General features: G+C 34.7%; 1 protein-coding gene across 1 annotated transcript; it reads right to left on the bottom strand.

The window, feature by feature from the left end:
* On the bottom strand, window positions 1-26255 carry LOC110459764. Its single transcript, XM_021512184.1, has 4 exons — window positions 26147-26255; window positions 17759-18030; window positions 9407-9468; window positions 1-4390 (listed from the first exon to the last, which is right to left on the bottom strand). Exons 1-4 carry the CDS (start codon window positions 26188-26190, stop codon window positions 4226-4228), a joined length of 543 nt encoding a protein of 180 aa, XP_021367859.1. The 5' UTR covers window positions 26191-26255; the 3' UTR covers window positions 1-4225.

Raw genomic sequence — 26255 nt, 5'->3', positions numbered from 1 at the left:
TGTGTATACAATACTTTTATTGTATCGTTCATTTTACTTTCTAGATTGTAATGTATAACAATTCTAACTTCGTACGGCGTCCCTAAAACACAATAACATATGAATGGTGATCAAAAACCAACATGAGTGTACTCACAACTCGCCATTACTCCCCAGTCCTGTATGAAACCACAAACATCAATAGGTATTTGTTGTATTGGTATTAAATTCGATGGTTATGCAGACATCCGATTTCAGAACTCCAAAAGGAGTTACAATGTACTATGACAAATAATTAAGAAAGAAATAGTTTCTGTGATATTTTTTTTCTAAATAAATATACTATATAGCTAGCAAGTTAAGATACATCTTCATCTTATTTTGGTTTAATTAAATCCAAATATTTAAAAAAATACGACAAATATCTTAATTTGCTAAACAACCTATATTTGTCATAAATAATACATACGTTACCAAATGTTCTTAAATTGGTTTTGGTTTATATAGTAGACCATAGTAAGAAGAATATTTCAAACTGTTCAAACTCTTTTATTACAATCAGACTTTTTCAAACTAACTTTAATTCATTGCCATAGTGTACGTTAACTTCGAATGACTTTCGTGACTGTCTTTTTCATTTTATTTGCATAAATGGAAAGAGAAATGTAAAAGCAAATCGGAGCATATGAATGTGGATGATATAAAGATAACAAAAGATGAGTAAAAAACTTATTTCATGACATATATTCATTCAATAAAAATGTATCCAACTTTTGTAAAGCTTTCATCTAAAACAATATATTTAACATTTATAAAATAAAATATTTCAGATTTAAAATGCACGAACACAAGAGTCGATAAAATATAATGCACATGTGGCCAACACAAAGTTAATGTGAAACGTGTAGCTATCAAATATTACGAACTGGAAAATTTCATGGAATATTTGAGGCAAACCTGAAATGCTTTATAATGGGTTTCAAAACATTTTTAAAGGAGCTTCTCTGTTTTATAGTGACATTATTATGTGAATATATGCAAAAGATACTTGAAATATTGCCTCAACCAGACAAAAATGTCGAGTGATATATTGAATATGATTGTGTCTTGCAAATTTTGAATGTTCTAGAGATATTTTATTTTCCCTGTGTTGCAGTATCCTTTCTATTATATTGATATCGGACGTATATTCTTTCATTTTCAAACGAAATCAAGGGAGTTAGTAATGTTATTAGCAAATTTAATAACATAAGCAGATAGGAAATCGCATTATTTTTTTTATAAACAACAGTTAATTAGAAACTTACTGTTCAAGGAAAAGAAATGTGTAATGTATCTTGAAGTCTAAGATGAACACAGTAATATAACATACAATAGAAGCCACCACATGTCCTGGTATATCAATATACAAGACAATATTCAATATTGAGAAAGATTTTTTTTTTATTATTCAATACAAGGCTTAAACAATCAAGGTCCGAGTAATGCGTGTGTGAAGGTACCGACGACACTAAGCTGTATGCAGACTCAGTTGTATGGAAATCAATGTCGCCAATGGTATGACCTGTTGTATATGCATACAAGTGTACACATACCGTCACACATACATCACAGGTAAAGCTCTCGTATAAAATCAAGCGAAATACATCGATTTTAATTTCAATTTTTTCATCATTTATTTACATCACTGAAAGCATATATGCTATTCATATTGCGTTCAAATAATTGATTTTTCACTGAATCCTAGTTTGCTTTTATTAAGTTCGAAACAAAATAGATAAATTTAAATGTCCCAATACGATGAAAGAAAAAACAGATTTTTTTTGCCAAGTAACAATTCATGATTGTATTTCAGACCAATGTTATTATTTTCGTTTTATATTAAAAAAAAACAACACTACATATTAAAACTGTAAGTACATTCAAAAGGACTTACACTATAAAGGCTAATTATTTCGTTGATTGAACTATCTGTTGTTAAACGTTTGGAAATGATCATACCGAGGTTCATTTGCACAATGATGACGTATGTCAAATTTGCATGTGTCTTTCTTTTCACGTGTCTGCAGATATACGAGTATTTCCGTATCATTAATTGAAAAATATATTGAAACCTATTCAGGAGAAGGTTTTTTAATCATTACAGACACAACCGTGGTTTTCCCACTTCTTAACAACCGACCGGGGATGTCGTTCAAAAGCGCCATACTGATATTTCCAATGAAAAAATAAATCTTAAAGAGAGATTTGTTATAATTACTTGTAAACTTACATAGGCCTCGTTTGGAAGAGCTGAACAATGGTTAACTTGAGAACTAAAGTAGTCTGCAAAAACTTCACATGGAGCTCGTTAAATCGTTTGAATCTATTGGTGAAGAAGTCAACCTCCAAATGTGCTTGGCAGTCTTGCTTATCAAAACGACACTTTACTGACGTAAAATGTCACATGACGATGAAATGATTCAACATCTCAGCAGACCACATACAGTTTTAGATAAAAAAAAATGTTTTTTTCATATCCTTTGTGAAGCTAGAAATAATGTATTTCCTAAATTAGATATCACCGAGTTTGGGCATGCAACACACACATGCTACATAAGCGTTCATTCGTAGGTAGATGTGAGAGAATTAAAGCATTTTAAACAAGATAATGCATTGTTTAACTGGCTAAAACATTCCAAACTACAATTAACAAATATTATTCACCAACAAGTTTACTAAAACATCTCAAATCAGGAACATTCAATATATAAATTCTCCAATAACACACATGACATAAAATTGTATTAAAATGGAAAAACAATAAGAACCTGAAAGAAATTTTACACAGACAATAATAGTTGTATTCAACTCACACCAAAACTACATTACAACAGAAAATGATGCTATTCTATAGCCTATGTACCTAAACCTTGCACGTTGAATATTATTTAACAAGTATGCAAATCTTTCCCACTTCATATTAACTAGTCTCTTAGACAAGGATAACGTCGCTGGCTTGCGTTTTGTTTAAAACTTGTACATGTATGTGCGTGTTTGAAAGAAGGTGGTGAATGTCCATTGTGTTACATATTAAACATAAACTCAAAAGTACACATATGCCTTTCACAATCCACGTGGCTTTCGTTTAGCAAATTATGAATGTGCATGGTACACAAGCAAAACACACCATAACAATACTTCAACTTGGATATTTCATAGATAATGGAAATACTCACCGTGTATATGTTTACCACTGAAAAACGTTGGTAACTTAAATGGGTTTTATGAAGAAAGTTGAGTTTGTTCAATTAGAAACTATAAAATGTTCCTGAATGCGACTTAGCATACTGGTTTACCATACACTTATAACACAAATAATGCGAGCATCTTGATACTAAACTATCAGCTCTTACGTCGGCCTGGATGGTTATCACACTGAATCCAAACTGAAATCCAAATCTCGTTATCTAAATACAACTGGAATCTTCTCTTCTCTAGTTCTAGGTTCCTTAGAGCATTTTTTTCGCGATTTCATCGTCAGTTCTGTTAAAATCTATGTTGATATTAAAGTTTATAACCATATAAACTTTGGGTTGTTGAGGGAAAGTATACTGTTTATTTCTAAGAATCAGGAAATCGGTGGCATATTTAATTGAATTAAAGACGCACCAAAAAAGTGCATATTCCTTAAAACAATATTTGTAAATGACCCTTGTAGTTAACACTCAGTCCTTCTCTATTCTCTAAACTTTCGCAATATATACTGAATATAATTTAAACTTTGAGAATGTGAACGTGCACGTGTGTCAACATACACAGGTAATACACAGGTAGAAAATCCGTAGCTCATCAAATAATTTATACTTATCGCTTGGCATCACAATAAAGATTGATTTGCTAACTTCTTGCTTGAACGTGCGGCTAACGGCATTTAGAAAAGAAAATTGCACTTGTGATATTAGATTTTCAATGAAGCTTATTGTAATGTATTTCCGTATGTATTACATATATCTGTTCAAGAAATGCGAAGGATATTAAAACGGACGGTATATACCAATAAAAGAAGCAATGACAGCGAACGTTAATCCGGCATATACCAAAATATACAATATAATGTCGTTATTGACAAGCATGTCGTAATAGACACGTCGACTGTCAACATGAATTGAAGGTATATTTTTAATACATAATATCAAATCTAAGAGAAAAGAGTAATTTTATCACAGGCACAATACAGAGGTATCCTCTTCAGACAATCCAAGCTTTACTCGGCCTCAAACGCATCTTCTTCAAACTGGATGCGATTTCCGTTAAAGATGAGGGTCTGATTCTGGTCATTCGGTTTTTCAATAAAAGACGATATAATCTGACACTTAAACTTTCCAACCATGAAGTGCATTTTTATCACACCTCTGCTCTTTTGTTCCTCCTGAAAAGAAATCCAGAAATGGTTTTAAAGATACAGATACGAGCTCACTTTTTAACATTAAATCTTCATTTCTATTTATGTTCCTAAAACAAATTTTTGTAGTCTCTGCTTTTTTTTTTTAAATGTAGATAAAAAGCATGCTTTACCAAAGCTCGATAAGCGTGAATTACTCGTGATGCATTGGCCTAGTTTACGGTTATAACGCGAGTTTTATTAGACTGACTTTGTTTGTTCTCAGTTTGAGTTAAACATAAGGACAATACTTTGTCGAACGATCGACTTTTATGCATCGGGTATCATGGCTGTAGACGGCGGCCACTGATTAACTGAGCCATGTCAGGCTATAAGTTTTGTTCAGGAGTACATTGGGGGGAATGCCGGTATAGACCTTTGTCAAAATTAACACTCTTCTTCTTTTTTTAAATATATTTCGAAGCTAATTTTTTTTCTTGATCTATTAAAGATCCGTTTAGCCATATTATTACCTAATTAATGGTTAAACCTTTGGAGAATTTTAGACTAAGCTTTATTTGTTTAAGGGTATTCGGATCAATACTGTGAGGAAGGCTTTGGGTTCCGTCCCCTGGCCGAGACATACCAGAGTCTTTAAATATGGTAGTTTCTACTCCTGCTTAACGCTCAGGTATTTAGGAGTGGGACAATTGGTTCGCCCGTTGTCAGTATAATGTAACCGTGTGGGGTGTTCTGCTGGGTGTCTTCGAAAGTATGTTTCAGTAAGGTAGCAGTACAAAGTCGGCATCAGTTCCGCGCTATCACAAGGAGACAAGCACGAACATAGCGTAGCCTCCCAAAACACACGCATACACTACACGCATGCATCTTTCACACAGAGGAGGCCGTCCTTACATAACCATTTTTAAAGACTTTGGTATGTCTCGACCAAGGGACACAACCCAAAGCCTTCCTCACAGCGTTCGTCTGTCTGTCATGTCCCCTCCCCTCTTCAAAACGCTGTTCCTGAACGGCTTTATTGAATTTGACTAACCTTTTGAGTAATAGTTGGAAAAGGGATCACACTGTTGTATAAATAAAGAGAGTGTGGTTCTAGGACAGAGTGGCGTGCCCAATAGAGAAATAATGATAAATCTTCATATTAATTCTCCTTCTGTCAGAAATGAGGGATTTCGAGCAAATTTAATCGAAAGCATCATTAGGCCAAGGATACTACCACCTGGCTGGGAAAGTATAGGTCAGTGGAGAAATACAGCTTAATGTTTAAAAAATAAATAAACTGTAAACCATACACAGATTGGATAACACATAATATACATTTAATAAGTGGATAACACATAATATACATTTAATAAGTATCAGTTCGGTTCTAAAAACATTACGAAAGTATTCATCAAAGATGTGCAATAAAGAAATCATCGTCAATATTCTTCTGCGACATAGTGATTTTCAAGAATGCATATATACATATTTCATATTATTCAACGAGGAGTCAGATCTATAAAAGGTTAATTCTCGATTTCTCAGGTTTATTAACGACAAACAAAAGTATTCTTTACATTAACTTTAAATAAAGTTCCATTCAAAGTTAAATCGTTAAGTGTTTATCAACTATAGAAACACGCGTTTTTAGCGCTGTGTCGTAAAGCAGTGGTACTTGTGTTGACCAGAACTCTAGTCCACATGAAACCGTCTAACCGCGTCGAACTAAGTAGAAGTCAACGGTAATATCGATTTCTATTCACAATTTTAACACCTATAACAAAATATTAAGAGAGAACGACCTTGGCATTGTAATCAGAGAAGAACAATATTAAAAGACTTAAAATAAATGATGAACACATCAAAATAACAAAGGTTGGAAAATAGTAATTGGGGTACTTTCAAAAAAAGATGGTTATAAGTTCAAAACATCAATATAAGATGTAGAGCGTGTGCCTTATTAGACGACTGTTACAATAGGAAAAGTTTCCAAACTCTTTTTACATCCTAAGTTGCATGAATATGACAGGTTTCAAAAAGTTAGATTTTACTAGGTTTCTTTGACATTTTGGAAAACAGTCTTGTGTAGGTAGCGAAAATAGACATAAAACTGCACTTATGATAGGCTCAAAAAACTTCAAAGGATTTATTTATGATGATTTATCTCAAACGGGAATCGGAAATAAATCTATGACGTCATTCGCGCTTCCTGAGATGATGAGGTCCCATGAAGCTTTATGGATTTGCTTTCAGATCGATCAATTCTTACAACTCACTTGTTTAATCCCATGAAACTCTCATTTAGATCAGATCCTGACAAGATTGTGGTTAGCAGGAATGCTTTATGTGGGTGGTTCATACGTCAGTATGTACCTATATTTACCTTTATATTTTCAACTGTTACAGATTATACAAAAAGTCTCTGTTGAAGCATAATCGATATATTTAAATTTTAAGTCGTCTTGGCACCATGCCAGATGAGACGGGTACAATATGTCGTATATCCAACATGGTTTATTTATTATATGGTATTAATAACATATTCATGTTGGTTTGAGAGGGTGAACGTGCACGTGTGTCAACATACACAGGTAATACACAGGTAGAAAATCCATAGCTCATCAAATAATCAATACTTATCGCTTGGCATCACAAACAAGATTGGTTTGCTAACCTTCTTGCTTGAACGTGCGGCTAACGGCATTTAGAATCATTTTTTGCACTTGTGATATTAGATTTTCAATGAAGCTTATTGTAATGTATTTCCGTATGTATTACAGATATCCGTTCAAGGTAAGAAATGCGAAGGAAATTAAATGATTGTGGACTTGTCAAGAAATGTCATAATGTCTTGTTAAGCAAACTAATATTTGAGCTAATGTCTATACTTAGGTGCCATAAAATTGGATTCCAAGTACAGCTATTCTGCTTCCGTTATGAAAACATATCAATAATATGATATCATTTTTTTTGTTTTTATAATATTGACGACACACTGTTTCCATTTAAATACCAATACATTCATACAAATTCTAACAAAATCGAAGACCAGGATCAGCGCTGGTTTCGTTATAGGTGTTAAAATTGTGAATAGAAATCGATATTACCGTTGACTTCTACTTAGTTCGACGCGGTTAGACGGTTTCATGTGGACTAGAGTTCTGATCAATACAAGTACCACTGCTTTACGACACAGCGCTAAAAACGCGTGTTTCTATAGTTGATAAACACTTAACGATTTAACTTTGAATGGAACTTTATTTAAAGTTAATGTAAAGAATACTTTTGTTTGTCGTTAATAAACCTGAGAAATCGAGAATTAACCTTTTATAGATCTGACTCCTCGTAGGCACCCAAGTTTCAGTGTAAATTAAAAAGTAAACGTACATTTATGTATACTGCCAGACAGACATTTAAACATTTATTGACTTGGTAAACATTAATAAGAGAATTACTCATAAAGGCGCATTTTTATCATCAACTGTTGAAAATAGCAACCTGTGATGTTAGTGTATACTTTATTTAGAAACATTGCCGGATTTAGATTAAGATATCTTCTTAATGTTTAAACATAACGCATATTTTCATCCATGCATAATTCAATGTCATGTTTAAAGCAGAACAAGGATTCGTCTGCGAAACAGCAATTCATACAGTATTAAGATAGGGTTCTAGTTTTCGAAGGAGGCTATGAATTGACGCTGATATAAACATTATCAAACTCAATCATATTTCAACATTGATTGATTAAACTATAGTGCTTTAGAAATGTCAGTACACGAATTTCAAAATAGTTTAGTTTGTTTTAGTATTGTTTAACGTCCTATCAACAGCTATGGTCAATAAGGAAGGCCTCTCCTGTGTGCAAGATGCATGCGTGTGTGTTTTGTGAGGCTGCGATATGTTCGTGTTTGTCTCATTGTGATACCGCGGAACTGATGCCGACTTTAGTGCTACATCACTGAAACAAACTGCCGAAGACACCCAGCAGGACATCCCACCCAGTCACATTATACTGACAACAGGCGAACCAGTAATCCCACTCCTAAATTACTGAGCGTTAAGCAGGAGTAGAAACTACCATATATATAGACTCTGGTATGTTGGCCAGGGGACAGAACACAAAGCCTTCCTCGCAGGGGCGAACGCTCAACTAAAGGCCAAAAGAGAGGCATTGTTAAGGAAGACATTAGGAAGAAGAAAGTTGTTTAGAAAGAATGGAAAAGATATGATCCCAAATTTACTCGCCTCTTACGATCATGCAATGGGGGCACCAGGTACAATTCTTACGCGCTACCTGCAGGAATTTTTCAAAAGAGTATTTAAGTTTTTGATGATCAAAGATACAATAGTGTTTTTTTCAATAATGCAATAAACTGTATTTCAGGCAGTATTTTCTAAACTTATTTGCCAGCGACATACAATATCTTTCCATTTGATTTGGTTAATGTGAAACCACTCATTACCGTGGGGTTTGTAATTTCGTGGGTAATTTTCATTGATTTTTTTTTATTATACCAGTATACTTACGAATACAGATCTTAACCTTTTACCATTCAGTTTTTTGTATTGTATTAAAATGAACAAGTGTTCTTTATTGTTATCATGCCCGATATGACTTAACCATTGCTTGACCGTTGAGGTTTGTTTGGTTTGTATTGTTTATGTGCTGGAGGGCGTATTTGTATGTGTGCTGGAGGGAGGTTATGTAGGTGTAATGGCCTCCTTGAATCCAACTTTACAGTGCTACATCACTGAACTACCATACCGAAGGTCAAATTATACTAACAACTAGTTTTGTCATTACCCTAAATGCGGAACGTTAAACAGGAAATAGCAAGTACCATTTTAAGGGCCTTTGAGCAATCGACCAACCATGTTTTTTAACAAAGCTGTTATGACAGCAAAGATAATTACCAGAACAGAATTATTTTTTTCATCTACACTTGTATATCGTGTTTGCCCGTTCGACCCGCCCGTCTATAAGTACCTAAACAAACAATTCGGTGTCTTAAAATGGTTTGACAGTTTCACTTATTTTCTTTAGATATCGATACTCACCAAGGTGTAATCTTTTGATTCCAGTTTTTCGCCATTCACGTACAGAATCGTTTCACGTCGGTCTACAACATAATGAAACATACCTGTATCTTAGTTCAGCAATGCATCAGGAAATATCGTACAGAGAAGCTAAATCAAATCATGTAAGATTATCCGAGGTTAATACTTCATAAACCTTTTTATCCCTTTCCCATAAAATCAGGGTGGGGTTTATAGCGTTACCCATTTCAATCCCGACCCCTCACGATTTACTCAATGTCTTTTTTTATGCTTAATAGACGTTAGCAAAATAACGAGCAAATGGATATACTATTCTCTGTGAAATTTTCTTTTTCTCCAATTCTCCTTTTTAAATTATCGTATGGCCCCAAAAAATAGCTTTTTAGGTTACCTGAGACAAAGTCTCAAGTGAACTATTGCGATCGCCTTTTGTCCGTCGTTGTCAGTCGTGCGTCCGTAAACAATTCACATTTTCGCTTTCTTCTCCAAAACCGCTGAACCAATTGCAATGAAATGTTGCAGAAACCTGCCATGGCCGATGGTCAACAAGCGTTATGGAGGATATGGTCCCCAGCCNAGATATGGTAGAATCAAATACTCTTCATAGATAGAAGGGTCTTAAGGTGCTTTACCAAAATTGTGAACGTGTCCCCCTGGGGAGGGGGTAAACTTTACTATAGTTTATATAGGGAAATCACATTTTGGACCAACATTTGTTAAATTTTCATTGGAAGTAATTCAATTTGGTTTAGCATTGTCAGTATTGGATAGCAGTTTGATTGTATGCACATATCAGCCCTGACTGACCCCCCAGGGACTGATGGGTTGGGCCAAAAAGGGTTGAATTGACTGAAATTTCAAAAATCTTCTTATCCAGACCCAGATATGGTAGAATCAAATACTCTTCATAGATGGAAGGGTTTTAAGGTGCTCTACAAAAATTGTTACTATTATGACCCTAGGGACTCACGTTTACCCCTGGGGAAGAGGGGGAGGGGGGCAAAATGTATTATGGCAAATGATTTTCCTTGTTTAGAATCAGAGGTGCTAGTTTCAAATACTTTTCAGTCTTAAATCAGTATGCTAGATATTGAATAAGGTTGTTTATAAATATATCAGAACTCGGGTGACCGTTAAGGTCCATGGGCCACTTGTCATAAGAGGAGGTCCTTAGGTTCAAGTTCTGTATATCCAAAGTACATATATGAATACCGCTGTGCAATTAGGGCTTTTAATATTACTTGTCATCAGGTTAAAATAAGTATGTCATCTTTTAGTGGGTTTGTTGAGTCTTAACCAGCTACAATAACGTAATGTCGCAAGGACTACAATAACGTAATGTCGCAAGGAACAATAACGTAATGTCGCAACGACTACAATAACGTAATGTCGCAAAGACTACAATAAGGTAATGTCGCAAGGAACAATAACGTAATGTCGCAAGGACTACAATAACGTAATGTCGCAAGGAACAATAACGATTTCGTAAACTTGTTTAGACGTGTCAAAAACGCGAGTTTTCTCACGACAAAATATTGATTGGTGAGTTTGAATCTTGTTTAATACTTATTTATACGCCATTAATAACGATTCGCCAACTGTGTTAACACTTACACCATAAAACTGTGTAGAAACAGCCTCCATTAAATATATATCCGGTCCTTCTGTTTGTTCGTTCATTCATATTTTGTTTCCAACATACATTCACCGTTCTCCTTATATAAATGTTGTTTATGCATGGTCCACATGTAATCAATATATCATTTTTCATACCTTGGATTTGTTAGGAACATCGGTAAAGTATCGATTAGGGAATTTTTAGCGACATTCCACCCTTGTCGCACCCCTGTCCATCTTTTAAAATCTCAATCAACACATAGCTGTAGATGATACATACAGCTATCATATCATGTTTATGTTTGTAACTATGTTGGTTTTCTGCAGGTGAGATACGGTGTGTGGTGGGTAAGAAAATATGCGGTTTAAAACAATGGGCCTTATGTATTGCATTGCATGTCGTAAAAAGAGATAAATTTGGGGGTCATGCAGAATAAGGGGTATTCTTTCGTATTCTGCTTAGGAACAAACCCAAAGTCGATATATTGAAAACATTCGAACGTATGTGTTCTCATTCTTTTTATTGTCTCCCTGCCTTTCCATTTCCTTTTAGTGGTATCTCATCAGATTCCCATTTACAGATACTTCCAATACTTTTTGAGCAATAGGGCTCAACAACCTTTACTCCCAAATTCAATATGACCACCTGCCAGCCATCTTGGTTTTCCAGTCATCCCCCAAATTTGAAATGCTGAACTATATAGAACCATTGGGAACCTGCATATGAAAGAGAAAGATCCCTCCAGTACTTTCTGAGAAATAGCGCTTACAATAATTGTTTAAGGACGGACGGACCACGGACAATGGACGCAGGGTGATTTAAATATTGCACCATCTGATGATAAAAGTTCTTACCTACCTAAAACCTACAGCCACTTTTGCTTTTCAAGTTTACGTGTTTTTTAAACTTGCGCTATCCATTACGCCACCCGACCAAAGTATAATGATATCTATTGTCTTGATGGGTCGTCAAGTACTCCACATCTTACTAACAAAGTAACCCGTCATATATACTTTCGGCTGTTGCAAAGACGTTTAACCACAGGCAAACAAGCAAACCAAACCTTTAATGTTGTAAGTTTAATTTACAAGTTCTACTTTCTATGTTCAACTGTATTGCCTTCAAAATAAAACACCAAAAAAATTAAAACAGTGACAATTAGTTTATATTATTTTATAGATACTGAATATCTAGGTTTTTAAATATTTGCCATGTTGCATCATTTTCTGTATTTCTTGGTCTTTTCGAAACCATTTAAAAAAATGTTTTCATGTTAAAGTTTAAGAAATGCATGTAAGAAAAAATGAATGAATTAAAAAGAAAGAATGAAGGAAGAATCAATGAATGATTTAATAAATGAATGACTCAACTATTGAATGAATGAACAACATTCACATTCTACCTAAATCTTTGACAGCACAACACCGTGCTATAACATAAAACATCAAATCACATTTTAATAATTCATAATCTAATCACTGATTCAAACATACTTATTTCCGACAGATCTGGATGCACTTCCTGTCACCGCCTCACTCAACTGAACCAGCGAAATACATAGACATAGACATACGCTGCAATCGCAACGCCTCCGTGATTTTTAAAATATGTGCATGATTGAAAATATCAAGCTACGAATACCTGATCATAAATGTGGCATAAACTATTTATTCACGATGAGCCTAGTGCTTGTGATAGTGTAGAACTACGTCCATGATATTTTTCTTAACTAGCCAAATGAGACAAAAAATGTAGTTAAAAGTGTACAAATATCGTGCTGATAAGGACTATATAATATCTTAAATCTTGGTTGTGTTTTTTCAACAAATTTTGCCTCAAGGTCAAAGGATGTATATATTACAGTGGGTTTTTTTTACCTCGTAAGATATACCAATGTGCATACAAGTTTATCATTGTTACATTCATCATATACATACTTTTCGAGTACAAGAATGTTTTACCATAACCTTCAAGATATTGTTATTAAGACCCTTTTTATCACATAGATCGACCTTTATGGTATCTTTTGGAATTCTATGTTTCACATAGAAATAGCCAAATCTGCTTATGTATACATTATACTCATCGATGAGTGAGATCACCGTAAAACTCTTGATACATTTTCTATCAGAATTGTAGAATTACTTGACCTGTGATTATTTCGCACTTATATTACATCCTGTGTAAATTGAATAAAGTGTTGGCAGTTTGTTATTGCACGCATTGCACACATATTGCATACATATCCAACGTCATTGAGACAATATTAAACATTCATCACACGGAAATAATCTGCGACGATGTTTTGATTATGCTTGTTTGAGTGCCTTGTGGTTTTGTTGTCACTACCCGAGTTCTCAATGTGAGACTTAGATTTACATGGCGGGTGTCGCCGATGAAGCAGAAGACGCTTACCCGTCTGGAACACTTGGTCTTATTATCTTTGTACGTTTTCAAGAGTATCCATGTAAATGTTTCATTTATTCATATTTTGCCCTAGTTTTTATTGAATTTTTAGCTTGAATTATGTTTTAGTTGTCACTTTGGTAATCTCTTATTGTTTTAAGAAGTCTTCAATGTAAAAAAAACAACATGAATGACAGTATGAAACTACAAGAAAATCCTACTTTAATCGTCTTTCTATGTGTATATTTTCTCTAATAAAAGGAAATAATAGATATATATTAATAACCGAATATTTATATGCCAATTCAAAATTACAAAAAATGGGGGGACATGTATACTTCCAAAAGTAAATTCTACCTAGTAACATTAATCAGGGAAAACGAATTTGTACAACATTAAGCAAATCTACAATCTATATTTAATTCACAGGAATATCTGTGTTTCACGGGAAATTACGTTATAACAGTCCTAAAAAGCGACCAAGTTGTTATTGGTTGTCAGTAAATTGAACTCTTGTTTGTTGAACCAGCAATACCAGTCTGACGACATTTTTTTTCTATAATTGTGTGATAGAATCGCGATGTTGTGTATCTTCAACTCCCTGATGAATTAACTAATTCAAACAATTTATTTACATTGCATTAACTTATTGACTGTAAGCAATAATCCTTTGATCGAGTAATGCCGCATAAACATATATCACACAGCAGAATAACTGTAATTTATATAAAATCACCTGGAATCAAATGTAATTGTAAAATTGTGCTGACATAAAAAAAAGAGAAGTGTAACTTTGACCTATTTACCCAGCCGTTCATGGTAGATTCGAGCTAGCTTGTCGTCAGTATTTGATCATGGGCGGAGCTTAACATAAAAGCTGGTATAAACACTTTATGATTCTAGGGATAAGCTTATGCTCTTTATTCTTCCAAATCATTCTTTGACGAGACGCTTAAGTCAAGTGTCGGAAAAAGATTTTGACTTCATTTTTTTAAATTTAAATACAGATCAACCGCTATTGTTAAACCGGGATTGACACAAAAAAAAACGGTATGCATCCTTTTCAGTGTTGTTTGAATACTCACACCCTCCCTCCATTTGGTTGTTCAATGTCGGGTCAATTTCACTGATCAAATTTCATTTACGATAAAGCAATCTAAGATAATGTGTAAAATGCCAATTTATTGTAATGGTATTAATGCCTTGTTATTGAATTAATACTGACCATACGGGACACTTCTAAAAAAATCATGTGAAAGTGTTACGAAATAAAAGGAAAAGTAAGGGTTGGTTTGGTTTAGTATTGTTTAACGTCCTATCAACAGCTATGGACATTTTAGGACGCACTCCCCTGTGTGCAAGATACATGCGTGTAGTGTAAGCGTGTGTGTTTTGGGAGGCTGCGATATGTTCGTGTGATAGCGTGGAACTAATGCCGACTTTATAGTGCTACCTCACTGAAACACACTGCCGAAGACACCCAGCAGGACACCCCATCCGGTCACATTTTACTGACAACGGGCAAAGCAGTCGTCCCATTCCTAAATTGCTGGGCGTTAAGCAGGAATAGAAACTTCCATTTGTATAGACTCTGGTATGTCTCGGCCAGGGGACAGAACCCAAAGCCTTCCTCACAGGGGCGAGCGCTCAACTAAAGGCTAAATGTGAGGCATTGTCAAGGGAGAGCATTGTCAAGGGAGACATTAGGAAGAAGAAAGCTTTTTAGAAAGAAGAGAAAAGATAATATCCCAAATTTAGTCGTCTCTTACGCTCATGCAATTAGGGCAAAAGGTACAATTCTTACGCGCTACCTGCAGGGACAGAAAACTGAAAGTGATTGTACAATGTGGATAGAGGCTGTGTTCTGTTTTAACTGTTGTAAAGGGTAATACGCACTTCCTCTTCTGTTTTAACAGAAGTTTAGACCAGTTTGCATGTTCACCTGTTTGACCCCTGGCATCAAGAATGATACATAGAAAGACGAAACAGCTGTATGGTGCCACCAGCAGTGTAATTTATTATTAGTATACTGTATCTATTACAAAATTGCAATCACATGTATGTGTGTTGTGGTCATTTACTTGGATTTGACGTCATAGTACTAAAATGTAATATCAACAACAACCAGTTTCAAATTCTCGATTACCATTTGGCAGGAACTACCATAAATACCATACCGGTCACTTCTGGTTGAAATTTTATGTTTGGTTCGGTTTATTTTTGTTTTACGTCCTATTAACAGCCAAGGTCATTTAAAGACGTGTCTCCATGTGGGTAGTGTATGCGTGCTTGCGTGTGTGCATGCAGTAGACAGGGTATGTTGGAGTACTTGCCTCCTTGTGATAGCGCGGATCTGATGCAGACTTTATAGTGCTAGCGTCACCTTAGATAATTAACAATGACATGTTGTCAAATCTTAAAAAAATGTATTGTTTGTTTAAAGTTCTGTTATTCCGTAGAAAAGGTGTTTGTGCCTATTAATCAAAATATGGACAATTGCATTTTTTTCAATAATGTACATTATTTTTTGTGTTTTGTAATCGTTGGAATCATATTCAAGGCAAGAATGATTTAATACAAATTATACAATATAATTATAATATGTGTGCGTGTGTGTGGGTGCATATTTGTCTCTATAGCGCATCCAAGTGACGATAGACATACTACTCTTCCAAATTCTTTAAAATTATCTGCTGCCCACCATTGCAACACTATTGATCTTTTTCCTTTCCTATCCATTTTTTTCTTTCCTGTCGTCTTTCCGATGCTGTTTACCTAGGCACCCGTCCTCATATGACCCTGGCTGTTACGAGGACGTTAAACCCCAAACAAACAAAACCAATCCTGATATTAACCTACGAATGATTGTGAATAAGCTGGTACAGTACAAACTCTGCAGCTCCCAAACGTATGTGAAAACAAATACATTTACAGAGCTAGAATGCTACTTCCGGAAAGTCACCCTTGTTATTCAAACATGTGATACAATGACGTCAGCAGTTTCTATGTTACTGAATCTCCGTTGGTGAAATAATCCTCCAACAGCTTGCTATCTATAAATTGTTAATGTATGTAATCTGAGTAATATGTAAGCAATATGGTCAATACATTCTGTTCAAAAGTGGCAATTATTTGTTTTAAAAAAATAACAAGCACGATAAATTTGTGACATTTCAGTAAAACTCGACTTTGTAAAAAACATGGCAAAACAATGAATTGGCCATTTAAAGTCGTGACGAATTATCGGATATTTTCCATAGTAATTTGTATGTAAATTGATATTTGCCGTTGACGTTTTCATTTACAATTTATCTTAGACCATTTTACTAGACTTGATGACTTCTCATGTATTGATGGGTCGTTAAGAAAGTAGTGATAACAATAGTATGGGTTCGTCGAAAACTAGTATTGTGTTTGGGTGTGAAATAAATTCCATAACTGTCAATTCATATCTGCGCTATCGCAAGGAGGCAAATACACCAACTTACTGCTTTTAGCACACACACATTGATTACACAAGGAGGCACGCCCTTAAATGACAGCTGTTAATAGTACACGAAACCCATTAAAACCGACAACCAAAAGATATTCAAATGACCTTGACTTGTGAATGGAAGCAAAAAGCATGAAGGGACAATATCAGTTATATAAATATGAAATATAATTTTAAAATGATATACGGGGCAGTTTTTATGTTGATGACACTAAATCTGAACAGTGGTGTAGCTGTGATACTAGTAGTATTAGTACGTCATATATGTCTATAAACACACACACACACACACACACACAATTGTGTTCAAATTGTGATCGTGATAGTCGATCTGTGAAAAAAACTTGGTCAAAAAAAGATGGTAGGAAACAGCAGGTACACTTAATGAAACACGAAGTAAAAGTCTGCCAAGAGGGACACCATGCAAAAGTCAGAAGGTGGGAGGGAGAAAGAGATATAGTCAAATATTGCAATATCCCTGCCTCTATAACCTATCTATGTCCCATCTGAATACGTAATCAATATTATGGACACAGGTCATGATTCCCATCATGATCTCATCGCGAAATATGCCATTTATGTAGAGTATGCGTATATTTAATATACAGAAAGAAGTATCATGCTCTTCACTCTAAAATTGCTAACGCTTCAACAGTTTGTGTGTTCGTCAACCTTTTGTTTCATGCATTTTGTAAAAAGTGTAACCGGAGGAACATGAAAACTGAAATTTACAGCCGATGCCGTTGTCCATTGAAGAAAATTATAATAGCAAAATCATGTTGCCAGCCGTTATAAACTACATGTGACCTTACACAGTTATACACAAGTTACTTACATAGTCTGACGACGTAGAGGCTTTCCTGGCCCTCAGACGGGCCATACATGAACTTCCATTCTGAAAACTCCGAATCGAATATGACTTCGTGCGAAAACGGTGAGTCGTCATATACCGGGTCCTCCCACAATGGGGCGCCTGTCGGTTGGGCGCCACCATTGCTGTCGGAATACTGAAAGTTGGCCGATGCCTCGGCTTGAGACTGTGCTAGTTTTGCCTGCAAACTTCTTTTAGTCTCCTGCTGTTTTTTCTTTGTCTTTAACATTTCAGCCCTACGGAGAAAGCAAAGGATTGACTTTTTATTAAAGTTTTTGAAATTCAACACTAAAAAAATACATGAAAATACATCTACCAAATCTTGAAAAACACCCTTGCATGTTGTTCGTTGAAATAGCTCCTATTTTTCACTGCATTTTGTAAAGGAAAACCAATGTGGAAATTTGCTGGTGTACCCTCTACTAAATCTGCTGCACCCATTGCAACGTTTGATAATTTAAGTGTTTTCTCACTTGGTCCTAACAACGTTTTACATTTGTATGTCTTAGCGCCAGGCTTGGACATGCCAATGTCCTTAAATTGGTAAGTGTTATCCCAGGCTAAACCTTCAGCATTTCGGGTAATGGCAACAACATTTCGTTGTGTAACGGTATATATAGGACACCAAAACAGTAGGAAAGACAACATAAAGATCTATAGGCAATAGCGAACGCTATTTCAGTTATTTCTGTTAACAACAAATGAACAGACATTGGGTGTGACGTATATATATTATATGACTTAACATTTGATTTTTGACATATAAATAGGTATTTTGAGCAAAACATTACCCAAAAGGTTTATATGAAAATTTTTGCGTTTCAAAATTTAATCAAAATATTAAAAATGTATGGCCTTAAGTTACTTTGTTTAGAAGTTGTGGAGATACTTTGCCAGGGGCAATATCTTTGAATAAAAACTTGTGATTTTGATAGAGGTATTTCATCGTAGAGATATCAATAAGATAGAACATCTTTAAAATGTAACTTGTTTACAATGGATTGCAACCGATTGCCCTAAAAATGACTGGTTGATTGATTTACCCCTGAGCTGATTGACAGACTGACTAATTACTTCGTTATCAATTAGTTGACTAAACAATATCGATGACCTATCAACAAAAAAACTCAAACAAGACCGATCTAGTTTATGAGTTTTAAATGTCAGTAGAAAAAGTAAATTTAGTTGAGTGGAAATTGCAAGAGTATAATTGTTTGGTTTAGGGTTTAACCGTACAGAGACAGAGAAATATTAATTTCCTCTTTAGTAGATTAAAAAAGGAAGTTTGCGAAATTAGTGTCTCCGAAAAAAAGGTTATTCATGGTATTCCATTTAATTTGCATTTATGTCCCAAACTTTTATTTTTAAATATTAAAATTTGTGTTCATATAACAAACAAAAAAATGTTCAGCTACCAAACAATTGAATTTTTTTTATCAAACTTTTTTTTCATATATCCAACTTTTATATTTAGACATAAAACCTTCGTTTCTATATATTTAAATTTTGGGTTCGAAATAAAAAAAAAAAAGATTTTATACATAAGAATCTTGTATTTATGTATCAAGCCTTTGTATTTATATATCGGAGCTTTGCATAAATGTTTCAATTTTTTGTATCTATAGGTTGAACCCGGAAAGAAAGAGAGCTATTGCAGTGTTGACATGTCCAACAACAGTTATATGTTATTTATTCTTATACAATTTTTGAAATAAATATAAGTAAAATGTTGTTTTCAAGATACAAAATGAAGGAATGTTTTCACTCTATAAGAAACGAACGAATCAATATTTTCCTTTTGATCAAACCACAATTATATTTTAGACATGTAACATCCCTTTGCAATTGGCTGATGTACATATATATGTACACTTTCGATTTGTACATATATATCTACACTTTCGAGTCCTATAAACCATAGCAGGAAGTATGATTTTCTAATCACGAAAACAATAAAACTCGGCAATTTAATCCTTAAAAATGTATTAAATTTTAAAACTGAAATGAATTTGAATTCGACACGGACGAAAACATGATACGGAGACCGAAACTCTTAACCATGCGTAAATAGTGAACAAATATTAGAGAATGGTGAAACGAAACATAGTACAGATATGTGAATTATTGAATCGAATAACACCATAATATACACATTTCATTTCTGAACAAAATAAATTAAAACCTAGCACAGAGCCATTGGAATCAATAGGTGAGCTAGGTGATCATGTATGTCTCGGGTAGGGAGAGTATCTGATAGGCATGCCAATGATACACTAGGCCTACATACCTGCAGAACCGAAAATCGATAGGGTATATTAAGTCAAGCATACATATAATAGGAAAATCTGGAAATAACAGTGACGTGTCCTGTTGAATACCGACCGTATACTGTATGTGTACGATCCAGTACACCACATATGCGACTAACTCAAAATTATATATACAAGCTATGGAGGGAAAGGCGGGTGTGGTCGAGTATCTCAAAATTGCTGTGAAAACTCCCTATAACTGAATTGATTTCCTTAACCAAAATGTTTATATACAAGTACTGAGTTTCATATGTAGTCCTAAGTAGAAGAGTGAAGATTTTATTTGTTTGTGTAATGTCGATAGATCATGTATATGCGAACGCCAATTCCCACTGCACACGGTTTATGTTTGCTTGGTATTTCTGTACGATAGCGCTCTCTCTAAAGTCGGCATGTCTCAGAAGCAAACAGAACATACATGGAGGCACGTCCTAAACGACATGGCCTATAAACTAATAACCCAATTATATGTAATGCACTACTTGTAACGTCTATAGGTCATTGCATTCTTATCGGCATGACAATGGACGTTTAACCCTTCCGTCTTTAGACTTTCGAAGACGGGAACATACCGAAATCCTAAAATCGTGTAATAACCTTATAACTTGCTGCACAAACGTTCAGTATGTCACTTGGTAGAGTACTATGCTGTGTAGCGTGCCAATATGTGAAAACAACCCAATGTGTGAAAACAGGAAAAACTATATGGAATTCATTAATTACTGTGTTTATTTTAGACTTTCTTTGAATAAGAAGTAATTAACAGATAGTAACTTAACATTTATTCATGTTTTCACATATTGGGTCGATAGGATTTGTCCTATCATGTGCAACCAATTCGTGAAAAGTGAGAAATTGCTTATTCGTGGATTTAATTAGTTTGGATGGTTCACCTTAGAGTTAGTTTGAATTATAAGTAATTTAAACACAGTAATTAATGAACTCAATTTAGTTTTCTGGCATTTCAGTTAGGTAGCACTCTACATTTGGCATCGGATCCAAGATTTCACAAGGAGATAAGTAAAAAATGATACCGATTCCAGCTTACACATGTAAGTTACATACATAGAGGCACGTTATTAAACAACCTTAGCTATTATTAGGACGATTAATCCAATAAAGTACACCATTGCTGTTTACCAACATTTTTGGCGTAACTATTCATGTCCATTGTAGGTTACTGGTGCTTTTTTTAAACGAAATGACTTCATTATAAGTGGGGTTAATTATTTATATATTGGGATATTCCTTTTTATATTAGGTTATTGGAAATATTGATTTTCGCGGGTGCTCTTCGAATTTCTGATGTAAGATGATATTAATTCACGTACGGAGTAATGCAAGAATCTATTGTATGTTTTAATTATTGGTGGTTCTTTCCCGAGAGTTGAGCAAGTAATTTATAAATGCAAATAATAAATTTCCATTGAAATACCAGTTAACAATGCAATGAAAAAGATATTAATGTATCGACGTTAAAATCCGACCGCAAGTCTTGGAATGTGTTCAGTCGCCAGTGCAGCAATGGAAACTGTGTAACAGCTTAAAAACTATACACGATGATTACATTTCTTTTAAATGTCATTTTTAATTCTCTATTAATCTTACAGAAAACAAAGAATAAAGAATATTAAAATATCACTTTTAAAACGTCAGCTTGGTGAAACAAACGAAAACTTCTAAGGATTTTGCACCATATCTGACGATTAATAATTATGGATTAAAGCATGTAAGATTGTCGATATCAACAAAACACGTTATGCTTGCATTTTGGTTCACGACTTATCTGTGCTGCATAATTAGGTAGTAGATATTTAGTAGGTACTTCGCATTCTTATGTTGATCAGCTGATTATATTTATCAGCATTTCATCAGTTCATTGTGTTTTTGAGAAATATATTATTTTAAACATTTTTAATTCGTTTGAGCACGTGCCGGGATTACTTTTAGCATACTTGCATTCATAAATCATCGATTCAAATAATCACATTATCTTTTCACGAATGGAAATCAGTTAAAACTGTGTTTATAACAATGATATCATTAATCAAATGTTTATACTGCAGCTAACGCAACCTTAAACTGATCACTTTTCAGCAATACATATATCCGACCTTATTGAATGTTGTAAAATCGATTCCTAACTTTATTGGTCCCAGGATATGCATTTTTGTTGTGAGATATGCCGGTACTATAACGATTAGTTGGTTATTGCAATGTCTTGGGCCTGATTTTGATTCGGTTTTATCGGGTTTTACGTCGAGTGAACATCTAATGTGATATAGGAACGTGCTTCTGTGTGTTTATTGTATGTGTGCATGCGTGTATGTATTCTAGAGGCGGTATCCTGGTGCAATTGCCTCCGTGTAATAGCGCTGATCTGATGTAGGCTTTGAAATGTCACCTAACTGAAGTACCTTGCCTAAGGCACAGTATTTCACCTGGTCGCATTATACCGTAAACGGATAAACCAGTTGTTCCCATGTCCTAAAAGCTTACCGTTAAGCAGAGAACAGATACCATTTTTTAAGACTGGGTATTCCCCGGCCTCGGGACAGAACGCATCGCATACCCACCTTCGGTTAAAGTTCACCACGAAGGCCGAAATGATAAAGTATGTTCAATATGTCGGCATACAATTGAAATGATAAAGTATGTTCAATATGTCGGCATATAATTGGTAATATTTCCTAACTATAATAAAAAACGCTTTTTAGAAACGCTCTTTCATATGTAGTATTATCTCAAACAGATACAACCCACGGACGACAAAAATAAATCCAACAAAGTAATAATGACAGGGTTAAGGACATGGTCATTATTGGAAATAAAATTTGACACAAAAGAAAAGAGGAGAAACAAACTCAATAGGAAGATGTCATATAACCTCCTCGGAATAGCCTGGATCTGAAACCGACTTTAGCTCGCTTCCTCACATGAATGCCATGCCAAAGGAACCCCACATATATTTCCATCCGATCACATTATACTAACTGGGTTAATCAATTATTGCTTTTACCCTAAATAATTAACCTTTAGAAGGGAATATAACTTGATCAGTTTACTACTTGGTGGTACAAAAATGTTGTTAAAGTTTTGTGACTACACGTCGCACCAAAGATAGCATGTATATATCGTGCACACACACAAATGTGTGATTTGGTACAAATGGTTGAGCAACATTACGTATGAAATAAGGAACATTGCTTATATACATTTCTTATTATATTGATTAAGAGTATGTTCATTTTTCCTATGCGTGTTACACAGAATTACAGTGACCGTTAGACTGTCAAGAATGGGTTTGGCTCCCAGGTAACAGAACAGGTTAAGAACATTTTGATGAATGATCGCGGTTTTACCTTGCGTCCCACGCCTGTGCCTGACATAGTGAGCCGATATAGTATACAATATGATTGTTATGAAAAACAACTGGACGTTATAAGTATGTATTAGCATTTTTTAGGTCAATGGCTCCCTTTCCCTGGATTTTCATACCTTGACGTGTTACGTCAGTGCCCCGGGCGGGGAAAAATACGGTCCAGGTACATGTACAAAGTGGTTATGTTAACTTGTGTATGGAATCGTGTCCATGTGAGTTATAATATTTTACACGTGTCGATTCGTGTCGTTTAAATAACACCGGAACACTATATCTAAATTCAAGAAAAATATACAAAGATCAGCTTATATATGCAGCTAGAATGTAGAAACATACTTTCATCGTGTAACGTTCTGCTACACTTAAGAGGGACATGTATATCATCACGATCGGCATCATATCCGTGCTATCGCAAGGTGGCAAATACACCAACATACTCTGCCTCCATCACACATACGTACAAGCACGCATGCATTAAAAACATGGAGGCAAGTCTTTAAATGACCTGATCTGTTGACTAATAGAATCTTCCCCTATCTTGAGGGTGTGACAGAGAAATATCTAACTCCACAAAAATAAATAGACAACTCCACCGACAATAGTCTGCAATATTTGAAAAAAAAACACACGTGGCGTTTACATATCGTCATTCACTTTTCATGACGGCACAACTACCGCTGACGCATTTTAATGACGTCACAATTGAATACGTGCTAATCGACACGAGGCTATCTCCCCCTAGGGAGTGTTATATAGGTAAACATCAGCTACAGTCAGGAAAAGAATAGTAAAAATGTTAATAGAAAAAGCCATTTGTCTTCTGGAATTTTATATGAAAGTTGTCAAATGAATTCCCTGCTGATTAGTGTTGTTTGCACTATATGAATAGAATATGGAAGAAGAAGACTTTTCCTGTCTGAGTTGTCGTCCGTTTTGAGTTCGATATGTATATCGTGTCGAAGGTTGGTAGTTAGCTACAAATTATTCAGGAATCTACTGTGGACGTCATAACGCCAATTATTCTTAACTTTTTGTATTATGTTCCGATTTTAAAATGATGTCGAGGTAGATTATGATTCGTATTTGAGGTATTTTAATTATTACCCAAATAAAAATACAACACGTGTCATAGGTCACTTTACATGGATCAGGTCATCATTGGAACTAGAAATTAAAAGCTGATAATTCGATACAATTTATGTGCAATCAAGCTTTTAATATTTACTCTCTATTGATCTTTATAAGATATGACATATTTTCCAACAAATTCGTTTTCTATTGGTTTTTTTTTTTTGTTTTTTTACATCTTTTATGACTTTTTTTTGATGGTTTGATTTATTCTGTTTTGGTGAAGTCTATTTTTACCGTGTTGTTTGGCCCTAGTTGACTTACATTGTCGATAAGCCATAAAACAAAACAAAGTTTATACGAGACGACAAAAACGGAAGCAGAATAAAGCACAACAGGAGATTGTCGATCTTTACAATAAAATATGATATATCCTGTGCAGCCAATTTGTTCGATTTGATGTATTTCTTAATCCTTTACACATTTAAGCTATTTAGTTTCCTTTACACATTTAAGCTATTTAGTTTTGGTTGGATGTGTTTATTTTCGTGAATGTCTCTTTTTACAGTGTTGTTGGCCCTTGATGACTCGCATTGCCGATGGGCCATTAAACATTACACAAACAAACAAACAAAAGCAGGAAACACTACAAAATTGAGGCAAATATGGTTACTATGATTTTTTTAAATAATTAAAAAAATAAAGATAAAATGTGCATTTGAAATATTCGAGTTTGGAGCTCGATCATGCAAAAATGTCATGGATTGTAGTAACATGTTTAACCACACCATTAAGCCGTTCTTGGTATAATCGATACAAATGACAATAACGGTTCAACTGTGTCAATTCTTGTTTCGTCCATAATGCAAACATGGGGCTTCGGATATTTCTAGGGAACTAGACCGTTCAGATAAAAAAAACGCCACAGTGCTTTTGGAGCCATTATGTTGACACTTTCTGTCGTGTAACCATAAAATTAGCACCGTTTATTTAATCATGTATATACATGAGTAGTTATATTTATGTCAATAATGTTCCTGTGCAAAACCCGTCGTTATCCTGCTCCACCGGAGTAATATAATTGTAGTTAGTAAACGAAATGTTGATTGCACTTATCAATTAATCATGTGAAACTGAGCTGTTCCATGTCACGGGACACTTGTAGCAAAGCTTTACACGAGATATCCGAAACGTTTCATTTGTAGCCTTTCTAGTAAATTTGTACTGTCGCGCAACGCTTATTCAGCATTTTTGTTTCCAATTTAGGGTAAGTTGATGATGAAATCGCAGCATAACTGTGACTCTTTCAATAGACAAATAGCAATATGATCCCGAATTGACGGTCTGGACAATGATACAACCAGATTTGTCTATAGTTTGTCAACAAGACTAGATTGAATGGTGGTGTTACGAAATCGGAAGGAATTTCACGTGTATCTAAAATAACTACTGCTAAATACGATGAACCAGTGAAGGTTATATGTAGAGGTCACGGGACAGCTGAGTTAAATAACTTTGTCAACTGGATGACAGTAACGTGTTGTAGATATTAATTATTTTCATATTAATCTAGAAATGTAATATGTAACTTACCTCCTCTTCTGAGCGAGTCTGTAAGATCCTAATATAGCGGACATGTTGACAGAAATCAGACGGTCTTCCAATCGTTCACAGTCTCTGATCAGGTTATGATCATCTCAGC

Source organism: Mizuhopecten yessoensis, unplaced genomic scaffold, assembly GCF_002113885.1.
Source record: "Mizuhopecten yessoensis strain PY_sf001 unplaced genomic scaffold, ASM211388v2 scaffold10209, whole genome shotgun sequence".
Lineage (NCBI taxonomy): Eukaryota > Metazoa > Mollusca > Bivalvia > Pectinida > Pectinidae > Mizuhopecten > Mizuhopecten yessoensis.
This window is presented reverse-complemented; position numbering and strand designations above follow the sequence as displayed.